The 26,554-nt window shown below is 42.9% G+C and overlaps 1 protein-coding gene across 1 annotated transcript in view; it reads right to left on the bottom strand.

Annotated features, from left to right (window-relative positions):
* The window catches only part of CDH2 (cadherin 2), a 134,821-nt gene extending 113,366 nt beyond the window's left edge, over nt 1-21,455 (bottom strand). Inside the window, exons 1-2 of the mRNA XM_035125225.2 lie at nt 20,707-21,455; nt 2,173-2,287 (exon numbers count right to left, since the gene is read on the bottom strand). Coding sequence (XP_034981116.1) covers nt 2,173-2,287; nt 20,707-20,781 — 190 coding nt within the window. The 5' untranslated portion in view covers nt 20,782-21,455. The remainder of the gene's footprint in view (nt 1-2,172; nt 2,288-20,706) is intronic.
* Between the last annotated feature and the right edge of the window lie 5,099 nt (nt 21,456-26,554).

The following is a 26,554-nucleotide window of genomic DNA, read 5'->3' as shown; positions in this document are numbered from 1 at the left end:
TAAGAAGACACCAGTGAAGCTTGCAGCAGAAGACCTAGAAAAGTATCCAGCAGAGAACTTGGGAGAGGCAAGAGATCTCAATTAACCAAAGTTTGCTCAGTACAGATTAGCCATAGTTATACAAACCATGGTATCCCAGCCCCCTTCAAACTATGGCTTCACATTCTGGGTTGTGGCCAATAGTTACTTAGCCATGGTTATGCATGCAGATATAGCGATTAATGTTAAGCTTTATGTCTGTATAATAATATAATATTAACTATTGCATGAGTAGCATATTGTGATTGTTTCCCCCTCTTTTTTATTTAAATTGGGATATTTCATTATTTGTCTTTACAATGTTGTTATACCGTATATTAAAAGAATTACCAAACATATTGTAATTGAACTCCCTTGGGATGAAGTGGAAATAATCTCTAAATTCTTCTTGAAACAAAGATTTCACTTTATCTGCAGTTCCTTTGTTCAGATCTTTCACAAACACTTTTCTCCACAGGGCAAGTAGGAATACCTCGAGAAGACTTGGAAGAGAAACTTTACCAAAGTGACTGCTCTTTTCTTTTAGGTAACAAATTACTAGCAGAAGTGTGTGGTACTTTTTTGTGAACTAGTTACTTTTGTGGGCAAATTGTCTGCAAGCCTTCTTACGAGGGAGGATTATTTTATACTTACTCATATATACGAATGTGAACAAAATCATCAGGAGTCATTCTTTTGAAAACAAGGAAGAAACTGCTGTTTTGACTAGTATGACAGGTGTGAATTGCAGCTAATTGCACTACCAAATCATGAACATTACTTGATATGAACTCTAGCAATTCATAGTTAAAGATAAAAACCGCAACACAACTCCAATATCAAGAAACTAGTTTTGAAGAATATTCCAAGTTGTCTTATCATTTTTGAAACCTACTTATTAGTGAACCAAATATATGGAATTTATTTCCTTGCTTTAAATGAATCAGGGAAGTACTTTATTAAAGTCAGGATTTAATAATCTAAAACCAATAAATTCCTCTTGCATTTGGGATTCAATTATTGTTATGAAAGCACTAGGAAGGTCTGTAAAAATATAATTATGAGCAGACAGTGTTGAATAGAATACGTTAAATACAGAAGAAAGCTTTTGTTTCAAGAATCAGTTTGATTTGTGGCTCCATTTTAAAAAAAAATCTTTTTCATTTATGTTAATGCCTTGATCTATGCAGCAATATTTGTAGAAGAAAGAAACAATGGATAGAATCAAATTAGTTTTTATTTAAGATAGATTTGAAACTCACTGAAACTAATCCTCTTGATCAGCGCCATAATTTCTAAATTAGCTGCAAAGTAATTTCTATGATATTCACAGCTTATAAAACAACAAAATTAATACATTTTTCTTACTCTGAGGCCCTCTACTGACAATTAAAATTCTCTCTCTCTCTTTGTATAGAGAAATCTGTCTAGCTGTAAAGTATTAGCAGTATATTTCACACAATATAAGTTTCTCACAGAACAGAAATAAATAAACAATTTTAATATTTTTTGTGTTTCTTGAGATTTCTACCAGCTTCTATGGCATTGAAGGCTGAAGAAATGGGAACTGCATATCTTTTTGTTCTCATTCTGGTTATGATGCCATTTGGGGGGGGGGAAGGATAGAGGGGATTTTTTAAAAAGTAGGTAGCTTTCACAAATCATATGACAGCTTGGTAAAAGGCTTTCACATGTACAAAAAACACTCAGAATGAGATATTATACTATTTTATCCTTCTATGAATACTACCCCTGCCACATAGCAAGCAAATTTTGGTACAGGGTGGGAACTGATTTGGGGACAATATTTTTCTGTAATAAAATTTCAGTTCCTATTTAGGATAAGAAAGGTCCTTGTTATAATTCACAAAAATCGAGAATGACCTTATCAAGAGGGCTAAGAGAAAAGTATTGCAATGAAGCCATCTCACAATGAGTTCTGTGGAAAAGTACTCTGGAAGAGGCATTTCAATGGCAAACCTTTGGTCAGCCATTTCTATCTAACTGAATCCCAAAACTACATCTGGTAGTATATATCTGGTATATAACTGAAGTAAAAGAGGATTCTTGTGTTATTTATGGAATCCAAACAATGTACCTTAGAATTAATGTATGCACAAGAGATAAGAAACTAAATGCCACATGCAACCGTACCATTTAGAAGAGGCTGTCCTTCGTGTACTCCTCTGGATATGACTGCATTGTAAACGTCTTCAGGAAACCCAGTCTTGCATAATGTGCCTTCTTCACAAGTTGCCTTTATAGGTGCCTGAAATGCAAGACAAAATTTATGTAATACTCGGAACCCCCATTCAATTGAAAAGCATTGCACTTGGCATAAACCCCGATTTTGCTACTATCTTGTACAAACAACCTCTTTGTTTCTAAATGGCTGCAATTAGAATTCTGGGGGCAAAGGGTTAATCTTTTTGATAACTGGGATGGAAGGAACAAATCCCACTTGTCTAGTAAGATTTAAATAATACACAATCTTGATTCTTTATATAACGGAATGTTTCAACTAAAACAGTCATTCAGGCTGAAGTAGAATTGTTGGGGGGGGGAACAAATTCATTTCTTCAAATAAAAATAAACATTACGCAAAACTGATTATCAAGTTTGTCAGATATGAATTTGAGGCATTCAGGAGATATAATGGCCAATTCAAAACATGTTCACTAAACCTGTCAATACATTTCAGGCTCTGCTCAACTCTGAATTCGTCTGATTGGATAAATGCAGTAATATGAAATCTCTATATACATTTGCAAATAAATGTTTTTAATACAATCGTTGTTGCTATAAAGTTACTGAAGAATAGTTACTCAGTTCACAAAGAAAGCCTGATTTGTTGTCTTTATGAAAATGTTATCCCTTAATTGGGGGGGGGGGTGTTTTCATGCAGCATTCTCACTACTGGGAGCAAATAGTACTCTAAGTTAAACAGTAAAAAAAAACAACCTCCTGTGTCATCTTACAGCACAACTTAAACAATTCCAATCTAAGCAGGTTTCTACAGCCAGACATTTAAAATTTAAATAGTCCTTTGAACTATCACTAGTAAGCCATTTACACTGTTTGTAGCTAATACCATCAATTGGAGGCTTTCTTTAATATAGCTGATCTACCTAAATGCCAAGTATGACATTAATAACCATGCTGTCTCCTGCTCTTACCTCATTAAAACATACAGCATTGTACAATTTAACAACCCACTTCTGTTGTGAAAGAAGGCCAAATAAAAGATGTACGTGACCAGAGTCAAAAACTATACTAAGGTGGTATTGTACATTTTATTACCGTAAACACTTTGAATCAGAGGACTTCCACTTCCCAAGTATTTTGGTGCCATGTGAACATTAAGCTGCACACAAGATTTGACTGCAATTATCTTAGGCACCTATAGACAAATGACTGTGCGAAAGAAAATGTACATGATTTCTGAATTATAAGAGAATTCTTCTGGAAAATGCTAAGTACTGCTTTTAAACAACAGCAACCGTAGTAAACCCTGAAAATCAGAGCAGGAGGCGGTTCTTCAACCCAAGATGCTGTCAGATTCCATAATTTAATAAGCAAACTCAATGTAACTAACAGGGGGGGGGCAGACATTCTAACTACCCTTGAAACAAATAAATCCTGGGTGGGCAGCTGAGTAGATAACAGGATTTTAACAAGCCTGCACTGATGTGCATGGGAATCAGTCAGCCTTTCCAGCACGCTATATCTGCTAAAACAACTCTTATAAACTGAAACAATGCCCAATGAAACAAAGACTTGGGGACATGAATAAAGAGGCCTCTTTATGCTTTCGTTTGCAACCTCTCAATTTCTCCCAGAGACAAAAGACAGCACTCCGTTCCCAAAAGCAAGTCTATTGTAAAGATTTTGTGGCCATAAACACATGAGAGGAATCAGAGATTCAAACGCTGACAATGCCTTAGCCTCTCGTGTTTTGCATTTTGAATTAAATAAAACTGAATCTCGAATCACAACACAATCTGGGTCGTTTCAAGTTCAGTTGAAGAGTATGAAGCATCACAGCATACATTTCTTTTTTACGTTTTTATTTAATGACACAGCAAAACAATTCAAAGCCAAACATTGTAATCTTCATAATACTGTAGAAAGGAAGCTGAAGTGTGTAAGAACACCACTCCTTTCTGACTAGGGTGCAGGCTTCTCCCCTGAATATGCAATAATGAAGAACGCTGAAATCATAAAAACAATTCCCCCTTCCCCCTTGGGAAAACTATTCATAAAATGTTCTTTCTAGTAAAGATACGTCTATAGAGATCTATAAGAATCAAAGTAGTTTTTCATGGGAATTCTGCAGTTTTAAGATATGGCCACCATTTTTGAAAAGTCTGTTTATACATGCCTGGCAAAATTATAAAAACAAGAGTAAGGTGTTGTTTTTCAATTACTGAGCCATGGACCATTGCCAAACTAAGAGTGCTTCTTCCCGCCAGTCCTCTGCTAGAGATTTGGCTCAGCTGCTGCTGCTGGGTGTGAAATCTCTGTTTTCTTCTTTCTGCAGAAGCAAATCAAACCAAACTTTGCCCTCCTCTCAGCAAGAAGATAAAGGCAACTGCACACCTTACACTTGCTATAGAGAGGCTGTTTTAAATCATCTCACATAACAGATGTCATATTATGATGAAACATTTGTTTATAAAGAGAGGCTTGTGGACCATTCTTCTTGGACAGTTGTAAAAGCATGAATTGCAAGATGCGGGTGATGAACTACGACACAGCAACAGTTCAACAGTAATAAACCCTGTGAAGCAATTTAAATGGGCTCTACACAGCAACTATAACTTGCAAAGGGGCCAGAGATTTAAAAGCAGCAAAAACTCACTTCACTAGATCCTTGAGTTCTCTAATAATCAGTAGTGGGAAGCACTGATATAAGGACCTAGGCCAAAACCCATCATAATTCTGCTCAACGGGCCTGGCTAGTCAAACATTATATTTCCTATAGTCACGGAAATGTCCATGAAAAGAATAAAATACCGGGTTTTGTTGTCTATTGACGGGACTAATGAAATAGCTTAAAATGAGGCCAACATAAATGTGACACGAATGGCCTCTGAAATGCATGTCAGAATACAATCTACAGCGCCCTGTTGAAAGTGGAAGGGCAACATCAGCACTACTGCACAAGTTCTAGACCAGGCATCCCCAAACTGCGGCCCTCCAGATGTTTTGGCCTACAACTCCCATGATCCCTAGCTAACAGGACCAGTGGTCAGGGATGATGGGAATTGTAGTCCAAAACATCTGGAGGGCCGAAGTTTGGGGATGCCTGTTCTAGACCATGAAAAAAAAAACCAAATGCCACCTTTATGAGGCACAGAAAATACTGCTAATATAGAGCTAAAATCTATTGTCTCTGTTCTTAAAGAATTAAATATACTAGCTTAATGACCGGCATATATCCGGGGGTCTCTCTGAAGGTGTGCCAAGGGACTGAGTAGGCTTATATTGCTGCAGATCCATGGTCCCACCGACCTGTGACACACCATGTCCATGCCTCCACAGAGCTCTGAGTACAGATGGAGAGTAACCTGCAATGGCTAACCTTTCCATAGTTTTACTAGGAAACCTTGCACTGTATACCTCCCTCTCAAACTGTGGTGAGAGAGATCTGCAGGATGCAGCAGCCTGTCATCTGCTCTTCCTGGGACCTTTGGGATTGCTCAAGTAGGCATCAGTTCTGGAAAAGTTTAAGCAACTTTAAGCAGGAAACCTACTCAAATGTGCAGGATAGGCAGGTCTTTTAGTCGGTGAAATGCTATTACGGGAAAAGAACTGAAACAAGCTGGCCTGCAAACCACCTGCAGGAAATATGTCACTTAATTGGTTTTTATTGAAATCAACAGAAATAAACTCTAAGTAGATGGTAATTAAATTGCAGCTAGACAAAATATATCGCATGTCACTAAAATGCCATTTTGCTTGGCTTAAAGAACATTTCAACTTTCACTCAAAACAATGAGAAAAGCAAAACACATATTCTGAATCTCTGCCACTTTAGTATCAAGGTTGAAAACCTAATTATAATCTGGGTTTACAACTGAACTTTTTAAATAATCATTTTTATCAACCTTGTGCCAACAGTCTACTAATTACTTTTTAAATATTAGAAAACTGCTAGCCCATCACTGTAGATCAATCCAACTAGGCAGGGGGCAGAGCGAAATTCCAGTTGAGGAAAAAATCTCAGTGGTCACTCAGCTGGATGCAAATAACTGATTCCTCAGTTAAAATACTTATTCTATCTACATTATAGTGTGTTATCTCACTAAAACAGATTGTTTCAAAATATATCAGTGCTTGGACCAGTAAACGAGCTTCCTTAGGCTGAAAATAATCGCATCTAAAGTGACAATATTTGTTCATTTTTAAAAAGAATTATTGTTCGCTTGTAATTAGTAACTCATCCGGTTGATTGTGACAGTCATAAGCAGCCACACCACTAAGGCAGAGAGCATAGATACAGATTGGTTTTAATTTTGCTTCTAATTGTATTTCACAGCTTTTAAATTTGTTGACCACTCAGAGAACGTGGTTAATTGGGCAATATGTAAATGCTGAAAAATAAATGGGTAAATGGCAAGGCTCAAACCCTCCACAGCCCTCAAATCTGCAGTCTCCTAGGGAGAATAGTAAGGGGAACAGGACCCCACCCCTAGCAGATCTCCAAGCAACCAGAAATCCTGATGAGCCATCTTCCCTACTCAAAGATCAGAGAACTACACACCAATTGCATAGCTTCCTGGCCTTGGACCCTGTCATCTACCTAGGAGAACAAACGGCAAGCCCAGTAGGAGTTTCAGGGCTGTGGATGAAGCACCCAGCCAGCTTGAGGTTATTCAGGGAAAGAAGGATGTGTGTATAACCAGCCAACCAGATCCAGGCCTGGTTGAACTAGGAAAGGGAGCCTCCCATTCCCATATAAGCTCTCATTATGGAATGATTCATTGCTGAAGCAACAGCACCCTTAGAGGTCCAAGCATTCCTGAACAGGTGAAACAGACAATACCATTAAGCAGACATTAACATTAATTATTCTCTTCACCTTCTGCTCTAAAAGAGAGATTCGTATAGGGAAAAAATAGGTCTTGTCGCTGCATTTGTAGTCTTCTGCGAGAGAGAGAGAGGGAAACAGAGAACATAGACTGGGATAGTCAAGTACATCCCTAGATCCCTATGAGCCTTCCAGCTTTGAGGCCAAATGCAAAAAAACACTCACTCCTTTGGTATCACCAAGTAATAGCACTAAGGTGGGATCCACCCCAATTTAGGACAAAAGATGTGGAAGAGCTATAACAGCTACACTGCAGGAGAAGGTACTGAAGGAGGGGCAAACATTAAACAGGGTTGAGGAAGGAGATAGTAACCTCTCCCCAATATATTATTTGTAACACTGCTACCTTCTGATCATAATCTGATCGGAAGATAAACAAACTGTTCCCATTTCTGTTCTTTCTGTTCAACATTAGAAGCTTCATTTGTCTCTCCAGAGTACGAGACTGTAAAATGAGCAGGAGGTCTTTTTGCTGCAAGTACAGCTAATCTCTTCTCATAAATCATTACATCTTCCAGGGATGTTCGGGGTCATCGGCAAATAAAAAATTAAATACTAGATAAGGCGGAAATGTTTGAAGGTGTAAGTTTCAACAGAATTGTACAGCCTCAGTATTACATTTAAAAATCCCATTACAACTACCATGTCCCATCACTTGTAATATTGGTGTAAAAATACTATCTAGACCAGAGGTAGTCAATCTTTTTATACCTACCGCCCACTAATTCATCTTTCTTGATGGTAACATTTCCTTACCGCCCACCAGTGCTCGATGGAAGGAGGATTCAGCTTGTCCATGGAACCCCCTACCACCCACCTAGAATCCTGAAACGCCCACTAGTGGGTGGTAGGGACCAGGCTGACAACCCCTGGTCTAGAACTTAAATAGCCTAAATCACAGAACAACTGTTTCACTAGCTTTCACTGAACAGCTCTGATGTGCAGATCATACTGGCCAATCTGTAATCAAATGGTTTTTATATGATGTATCAGCAAACAACTAAGCAGACATGAAAAAAGAGTGAGTATTGAAACTTTATGAACTTTAATTCATCATGCTAGGCAGTTTACCGTATATTTTCGTCTATAAGACAAGGTTTTTTTACCCAATTTTTAAGGTCTAAAAACGTAGGTCGTCTTATCCACGGAATATAGCAATTAAATATATAAATAAATGCAGAACTTGCTCTAGCAGTCACAGCTCCTGGCAGTGGCGAGCCGCAGGGCCTCTGTAGTCTGTTTGCCTCCTCGCACTCTGCCTGCCCTACAGGCAGAGGCTGCGTGTGAGCTGTTTTTTTCTGTGCAGCGTCTTTGTGCGGTTCCAATTGTGTGCGGACGGCACAACGTTACACAGGAGGAGCACAAGGCGCGATGTTTTGCTGATGTTAAAGGTGCACAGGGGGGATATTACTTCAATTGCCATGTTCCTCCTGTGCAACGTTGCACAAATGGAGCCGCACGAAGAAACCACAGGGCAAAAACTGACTGCCTACAGCCTCCCCTCCCCCCCCCAGCTGTAGGGTGGGCAGAGTGGGAGGAGGCAAGCAGAATACTGTACGGAGGCTCCACGGGAAAGGCGAAAAGTGCTAAACGTTATTGGAAAAAAGCTTCACCACTCCCCCCCCCAAGCTCAGCGATTGCCGGCGGAGGAACAGCTGACAGGTGGCCTGTTATACGTGTGGGCTGTTAGCCTTGGGCAATCCTCCCCTCCCCCCCCAAAATTCAACAAGTCAGGGAAATTTCCCTCCATTTTCATAATTTGGGGTCCCCAAAAATAGGCGGCGTCCTATACACGAAAAAATACAGTAATAATCATTCTGTCCCACAGATTTGGGGTCGGGCAACCAAATTATCCAGCACTCTCTGCTGTGATCATTATAAATAAAAATTTATTATTTGTACCCCGCCCATCCGGCTGGGTTTCCCCAGCCACTCTGGGCGGCTTCCAACAAAGATTAAAATACATTAATATTGGAAGGAGAAACATAAGTGAGCTGAAATAGATATTTTTCCATCCCCAACTCTTGCCATCTTTGAGGCCTCACACATTCTTCTGAATACCTCTACCGGGATTGGGGGGGTAACATCTACCCTTAAATGTTTGAATAGGACTATAACATTTCACAATGCACACAGGGAAATGTGACCTAGAGCCACAAAGGGTTGTTTCCAAGATAGTTACACAGAGTAGACCCAAATAAGTTAATGGACCCAAATCAGTCATGTCCATTAATTTACATGGGTTTACTCTGAATAGGACCAAATTTGAATAGAACACATCATCCTACACATGGAAAACTCACAAGTCAGGGAGGTTTCTAGTTGATCTTCTGATTATCTTTACACCTGCAAATGTATGTTTCTCCTCACTTATTTTGAGAAAATGCATACCATTTGTTGTTTAGTTGTTTAGTCGTGTCCGACTCTTCGTGACCCCATGGACCATAGCACGCCAGGCACTCCTGTCTTCCACTGCCTCCCGCAGTCTGGTCAAACTCATGTTCGTAGCTTCGAGAACACTGTCCAACCATCTCATCCTCTGTTGTCCCCTTCTCCTTGTGCCCTCCATCTTTCCCAGCATCAGGGTCTTTTCCAGGGACAAAAACTAGAACACCCCCCTCCCCCAGTTTAACAGGCCGTAAGATTGTTTAATTAGCCTAAGAAGAGAAGTGTTTTTGCCTGGTACCTAAAGATGTATAACGAAGGTGCCAGACAAAACCTCATTGGGGAGAGCGTTTCACAAATGGGGAGCCATCACAGAAAGTGCCCATTCTCGTGTTGCTGCACACAAGCATGGGCCTCAGATGATGATTGCAGGATTCGGGTCAGTTCATCTGGGAAAAGGCAGTCCTTGAAGTATTGCAGTCATGAGCTGTTTAAGGTTTTCTAGGTCAAAACCAGCACTTTGAACTGGGCCCAGAAACTAGAGTTGGCCCAGGATTGGCATTATATGCTCAAACCGTCTTGCCCAGGTGAGCAACCTGGCTGATGAATTCTCCACCAGCTGAAGTTTCTGAAACGTCTTCAGAAGCAGCCCCACATATAACATGTTGCAGTAATCTAACCTAGAGGCTACCAGAGCACAGATGCCTGAAGTTAGGCTATCCCTGTCCATACAGGGGGACGGCTGGGCCACCAGCTGAAGCTGATAGAAGGCACCACCGAGGCCACCTGAGGCTTAAGTGACAGCAATGGATCCAGAGGTACCCCCAAGCCTTCAGAGGGAGTGTAACCCCATCAAGAGCAGTGCTTCAGTCTTATCTCAATTGAGCTTCAGTTTATTGGCTCTCATCTACTCCATTATTGAGGAAGGCAACAGCCCAGCACATACACTATCACACTGCTGGGTTGCCTACATACACTGTATAAAAGGATGGAGAGGTCCTTTCTCTGTACTAAACCTTTTACTTGTCTCATATTTTCCTATGTGATTTTTCCCTTCGAGGTTTTTTTTTTTATAGTGATATAAATAGCCTAGCTTGAACAACACTGTGAGTAGTAACCTTTATAATAATGAATGCCAATGGAAGTGTGGGCACTTCCATCTCTCCTAAAATTAAGTAAAAATACTAACCTCTGTTGAGCCACAGGTTTGTATGATGCATTTCCCTAGTGTGCACTGAAACTCTGACCCCAGTTTTGACGTTCTTGCACACTATAGCAATTTTAAATATTGAGTTCTCTTAACTAAATTAAATGCAGCTCTTGTGTTCCTTAATGCTTCAAAGCTCTTGGAAGTCAGTGGAGGAGCCCATCAGTGCGAATGTGTTGTGGTTAGGGCAGCCAATTTTAAACTGTGAAGTTTGTCAAAACACATCCCTTAGACATAGAGATGAACTGATTTCACAACGGCAGAAGAGAAACTCTTACAGTTAAATTGACTGGTCAGCTTTGCGAAGATGAAGTGGTGTGTCCTACTCCTTGGTTTATTTCATTTGACAACAGCACTTTCAGAGCCCAGGTTTGCAAAGGCAGTTGTGCATGCTTAAGAGTTATGGTTATAAAAGCCCACTGGAATTAACTGTATCCGTAGGTAGTAATTTCCAAGGCTTAAACCTTGGTATGCTACCAAACAGAACTAGTTTCTTCATCTATGTTTAGGGGGGGAAAGGACAAAAACATGCTAATGACAAAACATATTCCTAAAGGTTACACAAAAAGGGTAAATGCATCCTCATGGGGGAGCCTTTTCAAGACTATTTAAAGAAAAAACTTTGTTCAGTCCACAGAATACTTACAAAGTAAAAAACAAAAGGATATTCTAAAAACCATCGTTAATTCACTACTGTTTCTGTTCCCTAGCAGAACATAAGATATATAGCTGTGCTTCACACTGGGACAGTACAGCAATAATTTGGTTCAAACATAAATTATATTGCAAGCTGTATTGTATCTTAGGCCTCAACCCTTTATCTCTAGGTATACATTAAGGCAAAGTAACAAGATTTCACATGGGCCAAAATTTCATAAAGCATTTTCAGCTACTTTTCTTTTCTTTTCTTTGTTTTAACTATTCTCAGCATTAGACTGCTATGGCCTGAAAGGCCTAGAAAACCTTTTGTTTCCTGTTACATTTTGTTAGGGTATCATTAACACTGAATGACTGAAGGGGGGGAAAGGTAATGTGCCAAATACAGGACTCTGGAGCAAACCTTTATTATATAGCCCCTTGTTTAATTTAATTAATTAATCTAAATTATTTTTAGGCTGCTTTTCTGGGCAAATGTCCCTGTAGCTTACACAATACAATACAATGCAGTACAATACAGTACAATGCAATTATGAAAAGAACACATATTTTTTTTTTCAACAGAGCAAAATGACACCCAACCCTAATTCCACTAGACCATCGCACATCTAATAAGCATCATGCCTAGAAGGCCAAATGAAAAAGACAAGTTTCAGGGCCTTCCAAAAATTCCACAATGTATAAATTTGATACAGGTCCAATGGAAAGGAATTCCATAGCCATCAGGCTACCGCAGAGAAAGATTTGTTTCCTTGCGGTCACCCACCATACCAACTGTGGGGAGAGAAGGCACATTAGAAAAGTCTCCAAAGCAGATCAAAGTCAGCAACAGATCGCATGATGGGGTGGTGGTACTCAACTGGCCATGGTTGGTTGTGCTGCTGCTTGTTGCAGAAAATAGAGGGAAAGGGTTGAAGGCAGTTGCGAGGTGCAAATGGACTGACAGGAGCATCTGACTGGCTCCACTGGTGCATTTGCACAGCACCCATCTCACCGATGCCCTGTCTCTCCCGCTCTACCTCCTGGTAAGCAGTAGTAATGTGACCAACCAGAGGTCAGGTGAGCATCATTGCCATTCCACCACACTGCCTGCTGCAGCTTAAAGTGTGGTCAGATAGTATGTCTGCAGGTGCTCAATAAATAGCTTGCACCCAAACGGTTCCAAGGTGTGTTAGGTCGGACATTGTTGGCCAGTGATGAAATATCACCCTGGAAATTATTTCTTCCTTTCCATTTGTATTAATCATTGTCTAACACTGAGAATGGTTAATACAAGTGAAAGCCAAAAAAATCATAACTTTGAACATATACTAATGGGGCCTGAACTGACCAGGAAAGAGAACTTGGGACCATAGTGGATAGCTTGCTGAAAATGATGACTCTGTGTGCAGAGGTTGTGAAAAAGGTGGAGTCATGTTATGGATCATTAGGAAACTGCTGATATCACAGCACCATTATACAAAGCTGTGGTGTAACCACACTTGGAATATTGTGTACAGTTCTGTTCACCGCACCTCAAAATAATATTGCAGAGCTGAAAAGATGCAGAAAAACACAGCCAAAATGATCAAGGGACTGTAGTAATTCCCCTATAAGGAAAGGTTACAACATTTGGCTACTTTTAGTTTATGAAAAAAGGTGAGTAAAGGGGAAATATGATAGAAGTATACAGAATTATGCATAATTCCAACTCTATAATTCTATGATTCTCTTATTCAACTAAGTTTTAGTCAGCGTAGACCCACTGAAATTAATGAACAAGACTAACTTGTTGACTAACAATATTTTCAGTGGGTCTGCTCTTAGTAAAACCTAGCTGAATACAACCCCAGGAATTTCTACCCCACAACCATTGTTAAAGCAGCATAGCCATTGTACTGATCTTGCATCCATTTGAGCTTTGCATAGGAATGTTATACTGAACCGCTTGCATTTACTCTCCAAATTATAGATATATCCATATGGGCAAAATGAGATAATGTTCTGTGTACCTGATGAAGTGGGAACAAGTTTTTGAAGTCTTAAATAAAAATAAGCATTAGTCTGCAATCCTAACCCCACGTATCTGGGATTCAGCCCAGCTGAATTTAATAGGATTTACTTTTGAGTATACATGGTTAGAATTGTGTTGTTAAGTCTTTGAAGATCCACAAGGCTTCGGAGAGACACAAGAAGCTGTGTTTTACCAAGCCAGACCACTGATCTACCTATTTCAGTACTGTTACATTGACTGGTAGAGACTCTCTCCAGGGTTTGAGGTAGGGGTTTTTCACAGCCCTACCTAGAGACACTAGGGATTGAACCAGGGCATAGCTGTCAAGTTCTTCCTTTTTTTTAAAGGGAAATTCCTTTATGCTGAATAGGCTTCCTCGCGAGAAAAGGAAAAACTTGCAGCTATGAACCAGGGATCTTCTGCATGAAACTCAAGATGTTCTACCTCTGAGCTACAACCCTTCTCCAAACTTCTGGTTGTTTAGATAACCCCTTTTATATTCTCAAAAAGGAAAGAAAGGGAAGTTCAGAAATCTTCATCTATTTAAAATTTTAAGGAACTTAAAAGCAGATGCTGTGAGCAATCCACTCTCTTAAATAAGGAATTGGGGGGGTGGGGAGAGAGAGAGAACGCACAAGTCAAGGAAAGAACCAAGCATGAGTCACTCTGAATGGTCATCATCACTTAATAAAAATAGCTTTTCTCAATTTTATAGTGTACAGTACACAATTGGCGTCTGTAGTAAAAAGAATCTGAATGTTTTTACCCTTTCTATTATTAGATTGTTGGGTGAGTTTGAGCATCTTTCTCTAGCCATCTTATTTCACAAGACTTGGCTTCTGCTGGCGTTACTGGGAGTTTCCTATTCTACTCACAGGGTAGCTGAACATGCCCAATAATGGGTTCCAACTCACCAGCTGGGGGGAAAAGTGGAGTAGATATTGACTTGTACACTGGAGTGAGATAAAAACTGCAGACACCAACGGAGGAAAAAACTGCTTATATAAACTTGAATAAAAGTATTTGCTCACAGGATGCAATAAGTTCACCTTAGCCGAGAAAAGGAAATCTGTATTATGTTTTATCTTCTACTTCTATACTCTAATTTTTATACTGGTTTATTTTTTATTATTTTATTTTCAGCTGGAGTTGGTTTTAACTAAAAACTGTTTCAAGGATGAAGTTCCTAAAAAAAAGTGGGGTAAATATTTTTAAACAAATCAGAGAACAAGATAAATGATCCTCCCAGTTGATGCTTCAGCAATATGTTTTGAAAACAAACACTGTGGTTCAAATACTGTATCATTCTGCTGCCACCAAAAACTTAATAGGAATTACTGAGTCTTGCATGATAGCGAATCAGAATGTGAAATGGAATGGGGAGAAGACTTTTAAAATAATGTCAATAGATTGAAAATATCTTATTATAAATGTGCCTAAAAGATTTATTTGAAACGCTGATATTTAGTATAATGAAAATGTCTCCTAAAATGTTAATGTATTCAACATTTAAAGGCACACCATCTTGACTTTAAACTAGATAAAACAGGTATACAATGTGCATTTTGTCAAATAATTGTATTGCTCCCAAAGTCAGTTTCTGTCTTGTTTCAGAAACATATTTTAAATGCATCTGTTAGGTTAATATGTATATAAAACATTTCCTTAAAAAGAATGGCTTCTTCCACCCATCTGTCAAAACAACAGTTCAGTCTTTCCCCAGAAAATGATGGTGACATCATCAATAAAAGAAAAGCTATTTGAAGTTTGAACTGTATTTTATACTGTTTTATTTTGGTTGGTGGCACTGCATGCCTTTTATTATTTTGTATGCCGCTTTGAGTTTTTTTATGTTTAAGCAATCTAGAAATATTTATAAGAACAAAAGAAATATCAATAAAGATTGTGCCTTTTGGGTTTGTCACAGATTTGAATTATGTCACTGATACACAAGAAACTAGAATTCCAAAATATGGATTATTTTCCAATAATCAGAAATGAAAATTACTCATAATAAACATCTGCAATGTTTTCCAAAAATGTGAAACATAACCTTGGGAAAGAAAGCTAAAATATTGACAAATTCTAATTTAATACCAAAAAAAACCCACATTTCAAAACGAATTCCAGATATCTGGGATATAGCATCATAGTCTAGAAGTTTCCACTGATAAAACATGATTTGTAGAGGCAGAAGAATCACAAGTAGCCTCAAGATTCTTCATATTAACCTACTGAAGTGCTTTGCCACTTATTCTTATTAATTAGGACTAACCTACCTATGTAGTTCCATATCCCAAACAACATGGGATAGGATGCCGTTGCACCATGCACCTCCCTACCCTAGCTTCACATCGTTGGCTGGCAGAGACAGGAAGATGCACCACAAAATAATGCCATGTCACACCGTGTTAATATTACATTAAAAGGAAAAAGCTACAGAGTGCCTCTCCGTGTCTCTTATAAATGGCTAGTTTGGCCCCTAGTGCTAACCCCCATAGCGAAGCTGGAAAGATAACGAATCTGCACACAACTTCAAAAACTGGGGTAAAGGCAACAAAAATAGTAGTAACACTCATAAATTAATAATAAAGGGGGAACCACATAAGTTTTGGTGCCAATCACTGGGACACGAATGTGTATCTGCTTTGCTACTACTCAGTTTTAACACAACTAAAATCCATTTCCCATAATCAATTTTCAATACTCATATTACCTATTCAGAACATTATCTTAGCCATACTCAGAAATCATACAATGAAAGAAACTAGAATTAATAATTAGGATTGAAAATTTAACTGAGGCTTTTCCTAAGAACTATTGCCTCTCTGGATGTCATTCAAAGTACTATGTGATGTTTTGCCTCATTTTCCCACATAGACTTCCTCTTTCCCCAATTCAGAAGCACTGATGGTTTCTGATGTTAAAGTATGTGTGTTTGTGTCACACACATGCATGCACGCACGCACACACACACACCTTTCAAACTTTCCCCTTTTCCTTCAGAGTGCCAGGCTTTTGCATAACAACCACAGATTTTACCTAAAGTAAATAATCAATGAAGTGAGTGTTTAATCTTCAGTTACCAGTATGTTCCTAAATGCTGCATTATTCCAAACATTGACTAAACCTATACTGAAGAAGTTGTTTGCTCTGCTGTGCAAATGATGAGTGATGAATTCATAAAAAAATACTCAAGGAAATATCTGACAAACACTGAAAGCAATATAAATCAATTTAAATAAAACCTAGCCAAGATATAGATCCTAAAACAATATTAATTTCCTATAACTGAAATTCTCTTGCAATAGCAATGTACGCAATATAAAAGTTTTAAATAATTTCTGACTTGCAAGAGAGAGAGAAAAGCCAGGCAACAGTTAAAAATCAAAAACCACTTTCCAGACACAGGTTTAGAAAACTGATTTCATACCTAACTTTCAGTGTTGTTACAGCCTGTTAAAAAGAGAGTCCTAACCTGATTTAATGTGTACCCAAACAAGGAGGAAATTGGATTTTCCAACCATGACATGCCACTGGAACTCTCTGATTCACAAAAGCAATAAAGACAGTTCCTGTCCATAATTCATAGATCGCTTTAATTTAAAAACAGTACATATAGGGGGGAAAGCACACAGTGAAGTAAGAGTTTAGCAGAGAACTCAAGTTTTAGAATTTACCAAATAACATTTGGAGATAAAAAAAAAGTAGAGGCATCGTAAAAAGAGAAAATGAGCCTGACAAAGAAATTGTGTCATGGGGGGGGGGAGTAGAATCTACCTTAAAAATTTGTAGAAAAGCAACCCAGACTCAGGCTATAAACATACCCTGAAAACAATAATCCTAGCTAAAAAGTTAAAACAATACTCACAAAAAGGGAGGCAGGGTTTGAAGGAAAGACAAAGAAGGTGCAACATTGACACTTTCCCATCAGGGCAATCTAACCTCCTATTAAACCAGTGAAAAATCCCCCCAGCTGTTTAGGATCAATGTTTCAGCACCTCGACTGCCTGATGCAGCCATCAGAGCTACAGAAAAGGCGTATTGGCTGTACAGGAAAAAAGCAGTAATTTGAAGGGAGCTTTGCAACATGCCAAGTCTGTGTTTACTACGTTTCAGAAGCAGGGATTCAGTTCACAGCCAGAGAGTAATCTGAGCTCTGCACCATGGACAGTGACTGCTGCAGCTACTGCAGCTGCCTCCCTGTACCAGGATCACTCAACCCCTGCAGGATTAAAACCGGATGTCACCCACTGCCGAAAGCCAGCCCACTCACACAGCCCACTGCTCAAATACCCCTTTCCCCAGAGTCCCTTGCCCGTCCTCGACGATATGCTCCAGCCACAAATGCCATTAAGAGGCAATGAGCTGCACCATCTGTCCCTGAGATTTACTCCTGCTTGCCCTTTGCACTAGGAAGAAGACTGACTTTCACTGACCAAAGTGCCAGCATCCATCCTGTGCACATCCTCTGTCCCCTGCCTTATTGGAACTCACTTTAGGAAAATCCCAGGTCATCCCTTCCCTTCCCCCCCCAAAAAACCCCACTCAACCCTACACACTTCCATTTCAAATGCACATCTAATACCGTATCAAATACAGTTCATCCATTACTCCAGAGAACCTTTCACAAACTATTTCCAGAGGCGTAGTCATGTTAGTCTGTTGCAGCAAAACCAGTGGAGTCCGGTGGCCATGCAAAGAGTACACTCCCCATTCCAACAGGGTAAGCCCCAAAATGCAGGATAATCACTTAATTGAATTTTCATCAGCATATGTCAAGTGGTATCTGCTTCATGAGAGACAGCCCTAATGCTGATATCTTTCTATACAAGCTGTCCCACATTACAGATACATTCCTTACACAGTCGATATTCACTGAAGAAGCCATGGCAATGCTCTACCTTCAGATGCACAAAAACACTCCAGGAAAATCCAAGTAATTTACCAATTCCTGCCCAGACAAATCAAATCCTTACTCTGGAGACCTGGGCCCACCCTAATTCAGCTCTTTCAGCACAGATGGACTACTGTCCACTCCTAGTGCAGAATCACAAATTATCAGGCAAGACATCCAGCTTCCTGGTAGAGAATCTGATTTGCATGCAGAAACTCTCAGGTTCAATCCCCAACAACTTTAGGTAGGGCTGGCAATGTCCTGTCTGAAACCCTGCAGAGCTGCTGTCAGTCAGTGTGGACAGTGCTGAGCTGGGTGACCAATGGTCTGAGACAGTATAAGGCAGATTCCTATCTGTCTCCCAACATAATGGTACAGTCTAACCCCCTTACCCATCCTACGCAGTTCCAGGTCACCAGTGTCCACCAAATGCAGAAACACCAGCAGTGCTCCCCAGGCGGATCCCTACTTCGCAAAAGTGTAAACAAACCAGTCTTAAGCCTTAGCCAAGGCTTGCAAACCTCTCGCCTTGTAAAAGCATACAGCCTTCCCTTGTCCAAGTCAGCTCACTCTCACTCAGCAAAGGTCCAAATCCTATCTCTGAAATATTAATTCCTGACTTGGGTGAAAGTCAACTCACCCCTTGCCAGCAAGCACCACAGTGGCATGGACCCTGTCAACTTTGGGTAGATCTCCAAGGATGGCGGATCTTTCAATCCCTACATGTATAGTCTCAAATATCGGGGTGCATGGACATGCCTCCCAATTGCCTTCGCCTGGCTTCCCGCAGCGCCCCCTGTTGGGCGAGGGAGTTGGCAAAGCTTTATTGGGAGAAAGAGTTCGCCCCAATGGAAATTCCCGTTAGCTGTTGCGGGGGGGGGGGGGCGGCGACACAGCAGGACACCAGCGGGGGAGGAGGTGAGCGAGGCTGCCGGGCGGAGGCGGAGGCTGATTAAATTCTTCCCGGGAAGGGATTAAGGAGCCGAGCAGAGGGGCGAGGCAGCGGCTCCGCGGGCTCCTCTGTACCGGACCGGAGGCCACGGAAGAGGGCGTTCCGGACACGCTTGGCTCCACTAACCCCGGGGTCCGTGCCCAGGGTGGCTGCTCAGGCAGCAGCTCTCGCCGGATTCGTTAAACAGGGGCAAAAGTGAAGTACACGCCGTTGCCTTAAGACTCTGTGCCGGTTAATCCGAAATAGCCGACCGGCGCCCTGATTCTGGGGTCACAAATACTACTAAACACAGATTAAAATCCCACGCGATTCACAAACAGGCCCTGCGGTGTGTTACATATGCTCGCTTTAACCTTCCCGATTGTATACAAGGGGGAGGGGGGATGTGCAATGCTTTTAAAAAACAATAACTCATCAATTCAATGTGATCTATGGAGTTTGCACTTCGTGGTTGTGTAACTGCGAGATCCGAGTGGGCTGGCAATCTGGCACCAGGAAGGCGAAGTAGAAAGAGCGCGCGGGTTGAAGAGGACGACGACAGGGAGAGAGGGTCTGGTGGCCCCTGCCATGGGAAAGAAATCCCACTCCAGCCTTCTATTTGGGAAGCAGGTGTCTCAACAGACACCGGCCCCCACTCTGCTTATCCAGGGTGACTTCCATCCTCAGAGAAGTCTGCTCTTCAAGAAGGAGTGTGCGCATCTCCGCCTTGCCAGAAAGGAGCAAAGAAGCCCTGCTCCCATCCCAAGGGAAAAGGTGGGTGGCGTCCACTCCTTTCCCACGCTCCCTCTCCAAGGAAGAGATGGCGCCAAGTCCCTGCCCCACTTTTGCTCGTCCCCAGGTCGCAGGGATCCCCGCTCCCCATTTCAACTCCCCATCCACACGCCCCGCGGTGCCTTTATTTACAATCGCCGGTCTCATCCTTCTAGTCCCTCAGGCCGACTTTTGTTTGACCCCACCCATCAGATCCAACGCCAGTGCAAGGAGTCACTGGGTCCTAACTTTCCGCCGTAACGCTTTTGCACCCCCGGTCTTTCTTCCCTACGCAGGCAGATGCATCTCTCCAGTATTAGTCTTCTTACTAACGCCGAAGCGAGCACCTGCTCCTTTCCGCCGTGGGAAATGCGAGTCCCTAACTCGCGTTCCCGAGGAAGCTCCAGCCTCCCCTCTGCAACTCCTCTCCCGTCCCCCTTCGCTACACCCCATCTTCGTCCCCCAACATCTTCCTGGATCAAGGGGGTCGCTTCCCCCCAAGCCCCCTCCCAGCCCCACCGCTGCCGCCCCAGCTTCGCAATCCTGTTCCAAGCAGGCCCAGCTTAGCCTCCGGGGCAGCGCGGGGAGCCCGGGCTTCTTCGCCCGCGGCCCCGGCGGCGGCATCCTCTCGCCAGCCCCGCCACCGCCCTTCGACGGGAACAAAGAGCCCCCAGCCCCGCTGCTGCGGCTCTCCTCTGTCTGTGTGTCTGCCTTCCTTCCTTCCCCTCGCTCGCTCGCTCGCCCGGCTCTTTACCTGCTGCAGGGCCGCCAGCACCATCAACAGCAGCGGCGGCAGGATCCGCGGCGGCGCTCCCGCTATCCGGCACATGGAGGCGAAGCGGTGGCGGGGGGAGGCGTGCACGGCAGGGCGAAAAGTCCGCGGATGGGGGCCCCGCGGCGGCGCGGGCCAAGGCGGGATGGGCGGCAGGGGGCGGCGGAGGATCCGCGGCGCTCGCCTAGGAGGAATTGGCGACGGAGCTCCCGGTCCGGCTGCCGCGTCCGGGGTGTCGGGGATGGGCGACTCGCACAAAAGGCAGCGGGCGAAGGAGTCTCTTCGTGAGGGGCGCTGCCGAGAGGGGGGGCTGGCGGCGTTAGCGGTTCCCGCGGGCTTCCCCCGGGCACATAGCCCGTCTTCTTCGCTCCTGCGGCGGCGGCTGCTGCTTGCTTGTCCTTCTCGCCGGCCGGCTTGAGGCAGCCTCCCTCCCTCCTCCTCCTCAGCGCGTCGCCAAGTGCGCCCTGGCAGCGCCGCTCCGACGCCGGCTTTGCCGCTGCTGCATGCTCGCCGCGGGTCCTTCGCCTCCTTCACTTTCTTGCCTCGCTTCGTCTCCCCGCCGGCCAGCAGTCAGTAGCGGCGGCGGCAGCAGCAGCAACAACAACCCCCTCCGCTTGCACACACGAGGATAACAATACCACAGCAGCCTCTGCCTCGCTCGCGCGGCGTGCCTGTGTGCGCCTGTATGTGTGTGTGCGCGCGCGCTCGCGTATATGTGTGTGTGTATGCCTTCACTTGCGCTTGGCTGCTGCTGGCGGCAGCTTCACCTCCTCCTCCTCCTCTCCTTCCCCCCTCCTCCCCGGCTCTCCCTGCCGGCCGCACGGCCAATGGGAAGCAACCGGCTCCAGCTCAGCTCAGCCCTTGCCCGGGCCAAGCAACCGCCCACAGCTACCCCGAGCGAAAGGTTGAGCTGCTGCTGCTGCTGCTGCTTCAGCCAGAGAGAGGTACGCAGAGGAAGCCGAGGGATGCAAGTTGTGGGCACTTTACCCGTCAGCCAGCACCACGGGCCGGGCGTGTCTGGTCTACACATACGCACACACGCACACACACAATGGGGATTTTAGGCGAGATGGTAGGGAGACCAGAGAGACTCGAGGTAACGTTCCGACACGACCGTGAGAAAGCCTCGCGCTTTTATTATGAGCCGGGTGAGAGGACTCTCTCCGGCGAACGTGAGAAATGCCTGTGCAAAACAAAGAGCCGAGGCAAGCCAAGGCGGGCGACGCCAGGGAACGCTGCTCTTGCCCCCATTGTCTGGAGGCGTTTTGCGACGAAGCCACCTGCTGGGAAAAGCGGCTTAGTTGAGGAGGCGGCTGCGTCGCCTTTTGTTTTTGCTCCTCTCCCGCCATCGCCGAGGAGCCTGGAATGGGACCAGCGCGCCAATTAGGAAGTTTTCGGTCCCTGCGGTTCGTGGGTTGGCGGACCTTTTTTGTCCCCGCGGGCGCCCCTTCTCGAGATTTTGCTACCTGCTTCGTTACTTGCCAAATGTGCAATTAAATATTGCACACACTGTATATGTAATTGCTTTTTTTAAAAAAAAAAAACTTTGCTTGCTGCTGCTGGGCAGCGCTCCAGCCTGCATACCCAAAAAATGTCAGGCTGCATAACGGAAATTAGGAAGGTTGCTGAGTGCACAGGAAACCTCGAGGATTAGTGCTGGGTCATTTGCAGAGCTGGCAAGGATTTTTCCCTCACCCTACAGGTCACTGAGCAAACTTGCTTTGTGTCCATGCATCAAAGCCTCCTGCCGGAGAGAAAGAGCAGAAAACAAAAACAAAAATGGAGGGGCGTGGAGAGGAGAAGTTGCAAGCGCTGGCCCCCAGTGTCCTAGAAGCGACTAGGCTCTGGATTCAGGATCGAGCAGTTCGTTTGGGATTCTGCTTGCACGGAGGGCTGAAAAACATTGAATCTGGAAACGGTGCAAACTGCTGTGCAGGTCTTTTCAGGCCAATGCTGGCTTTGCAATAACACACTGTAGTAAGTAATAAGGGAAAACAGACAGCCTTTTCTCCGTTATTAGCGCCATCATGAAGATATAAGGCTTCATAATCGATCACATTGCAAGCCCATCTTACCTCTTGGTTGTGGTGAATAAAAACCGAAACGGGCTGGCTGCACAATCTAACTATTTACTTCGCAGCTGAACTGCTCCAGAGCAAATCTATGGCCATTGGTGATGGCAGGACAGAACTTGGGGGCAGGTGTCCAGGCCTCGTTTTTAGAATGAGCAGGGGCTCCCTAAAATGCTTGCCACCTTGTGAAGAAAGTGAAGTAATCAATATTACCATCTGAAGGTGGGGAAGCAAGAGTGTGGCATAAGATAGTGAGAGCAGAGCCTAAAATTATATAACTACAACCAGCATGGTGGTACTGTACTTTGCAACATTTTTAAAATTATATTGCTACACCCAGGCATCAATATAATAATTTACTCCACATTTTACTCTGAATATGAGTTGTGTAGATGGCGACGATGCTAACCTATTGTATTGTATTAAAACTATATAAAAGTTTTGGTGTTTCTTTTACTAAAATTTGGCATTTATCTATGGCCCTTGAGGTAGTATAGTAGTGGACAGATGGTTAGGCATGTTAAACGGCCTCAAAAACCCTATGAATATTGAATAATTTGCTATCTCACAACCTAATCAACCTCAAAATGTACTTCCTTGAGCCCCTTGGAGGAAAAGTGGGATACAAATGTGATAAATACTTTAAAAAAATAAATAAATCCCAGTGTGGATTTCAGTGCTGAAGACGTTACACTCCCTGGGGGTTGTTATTGTCCCAGATCTTTTGCACTCAAGCTCAAATATCCAGCCCATTCTCACTTTTATAAACCAATTATCCCCCCAACCCTGTTTTTGCCTTCAGGGTGCTTGGTGTGCTGCAAAGCACAGTGTTAGTGATATCATGGCTACTCACCATCCTAATTTGCTAAAGGCAAAGGGACTCCTGACCATTAGGTCCAGTCGCAGACGAGACGACTCTGGGTTTGCGGCTCTCATCTTGCTTTACTGGCCGAGAGAGCCGGCGTACAGCTTCCAGGTCATGTGGCCAGCATGGCTAAGCTGCTTCTGGCAAACCACAGCAGCGCTCGGAAACACCGTTTACCTTCCTGCCGGAGCAGTACCTATTTATCTACTTGCACTTTGACATGCTTTTGAACTGCTAGGTTGGCAGAAGCAGGGACCGAGCAATGGGAGCTCACCCCATTGCGGAAATTCGAACCACCTACCTTCTGATCTGCAAGCCCTAGGCTCTGTGGCTTAACCCGTATCCCTTAATTTGCCCAAAGGTGCTTATATATACCAAATTTCTTGCACAGTGCAATGTCCATTAAGCTTGCAATCCTACCAGTACACTTGCATTTACATGCTAATAAGCCTCATTGACTTAACATTGACAGGGACTTAAGGTGGCACAGGGACTTAAGGTGGCGCTGTGGTTAAACCACTGAGCCTAGGGCTTGCCGATCAGAAGGTCGGCGGTTCGAATCCCTGTGACGGGGTGAGCTCCCGTTGCTTGGTCCCAGCTCCTGCCAACCTAGCAGTTCGAAAGCATGTCAAAATGCAAGTAGATAAATAGGAACCGCTACAGCGGGAAGGTAAACGGTGTTTCCGTGTGCTGCTCTGGTTTGCCAGAAGCGGCTTTGTCATGCTGGCCACATGACCTGGAAGCTATACGCCGGCTCCCTCGGCCAATAATGCAAGATGAGCGCGCAACCCCAGAGTCGGTCACGACTGGACCTAATGGTCAGGGTTCCCTTTACCTTTACCTTTTAAGCCTCATTGAACACAATGGGTTATATAACATAGGATTGAGCTGTAAATTGTAAACATGTTTTAATAGTCCAAAAATAGTTTAAAGGATTTAAAAGATGCATCTCCCCTGTAATTGTAAGATTTATGGAATAGTCTCCCAGGAAGGCCCTCCTGCTGCCAACTTTGTCATCGTTTTGGTGCCAGGCCAAAGTGCTTTTATATTTTCACAGGCATTTGAGCTGCACGAGTAGCGTGATACTGTACTGTTAAACCTACGGTATTTTAAATACATTTTATGTGATTTTATCATTGCCTTTTTTCCCTTGGTTGTAAATCGCTTATACGTACTTTTCTTTTATTGGAAGCTATGTATAAAATTAATTAAACCTACCACAGGTTAATTACCCCACAGTTACATAAATTTATGAGAACTTTCTGACAATTTGTATGGCCAATGCTTAAAACAATAAAACTAGTGTGGCTTAACAGTTAGTGTTAGTCTAGGACCTGGGAGATCAGGGCTTGAATCTCCGTTCAGCCAGTCAGTGTCCCTCATCATAGCCTACCTCACAGGGTTGTGGGTGAGGATAAAATGAGGGGAGAACCATGCATACCACGTTGACCTCCCTGAAAGAAAAAGTGGTATATATAAATGTAATAAATGTATTAAAATAAATATAATAAAATTGGACTGAAAGGGTTGGAAAACTGTCCTGCCCAACAAATAAGTGGATGTTATGTTAACCTTTTTTAGGTAATCTTGAACCTGAGACCTTCTATATGCAAACTTGTGCCCTACCACCGAGTTAATACTAATAATATTTACTGTAGAATTTGCTAGTGCAAGAGGTCAGAAAGGAAAATGGAAATGATGTCAGGAGGGGAAAAAATGGGTTGAGGGAATTAATTTTTTTAATGAAACTTAAGTTCCAAGGGTATCTTGGCAGTGCTAGTTTTGGGAGACAAGAAAAGCTCAGCACTGCAGGTAAAGTCAATAATCATTTCTGCAAGGGGGAGGGGGAAAACCCAACCTCTTTGCTTGCAGAAAGCAGCTCTCATTGGATTCGCTCCAAATCTCAAAGACTCACTGATGCCTTGATCGTGCATCATCATCGACTGGGATTTGGACAGCCTTATTGCCTTGTTCTTCTAGATATGGATTGGACCGAGTGTGACTCATGACCCAGCTAGTGAAGCCTTTAGTCACCTTGAGTAACCATTTCCTTTTAGGAAGACCACTTGAGTTCAGATGTTAGAAAAAGCGAGTCAATCAAAAGGAAATGTATCACCATCTCTGTTATCTAAATAAGGCTTAAGTAGGGCTTAATTAAGTGTCTGAAATTGCCTTTTGTGCTGGTGTGAATTTCACCGTACATTAATTTTAACTAGGAAGATTGCAGGCTAATAAATCTGATCACTAAAAATTCATACTGTCCAGGGTCCAATAGCCAAAAACAGCCATAGGGGTGCTAACTTAGAGATACCGATCACCAACTTCCTAACACCAGCATCTGTCAGGGAGCCTGAAGCTACTATATATTTAGTAGCACAAGCCATGCAACAGCAGAAGCTCTCTCCTTATATGTCCAGGAAGCCAACGTCCCATTTAGCAAACACAGAACCAACTCTGAAAGCTAATATCTTGCCCAAGGTCACCTAGGGGAGCCTGAGTCAAAAACCGCATGCTAGATAGTTGGCTAGCCCCCAAATCTGACGCTTAAGTGAGCAGATTATACCGTAGCTGGCCCTTAAATATCATAAGGGGGCATTAATAAAATAGGAAGGTCTAAGGGTAATGATAATCAACAGAAATTAGATGTGGCATTATAGCAGGAGGCTAGCAAAGTTCTGATTTTCAGCAGTTCTGACTACTAAATAAGATAGTAACATAATTTCTTTACATATCATAGATTCTGGAGAACCTATGGCTGAGCTAGATTTGAATACAGTATGACTAATGCTGAAGGCAGTTTATCTGTTAGATGACACTGGCTAATGCTTTATGTACACAGCTGATAATCTGCTCCAAAGAACAGATGCCCCTTATTTCACAACAGCTCAACTCT

The sequence above is a fragment of the Zootoca vivipara genome, chromosome 8 (genome assembly GCF_963506605.1).
Source record: "Zootoca vivipara chromosome 8, rZooViv1.1, whole genome shotgun sequence".
Taxonomy (NCBI): Eukaryota; Metazoa; Chordata; class Lepidosauria; order Squamata; family Lacertidae; genus Zootoca; species Zootoca vivipara.
The sequence above is the reverse complement of the archived record's forward strand: the minus strand, read 5'-3'. Positions and strand labels throughout refer to the sequence as shown.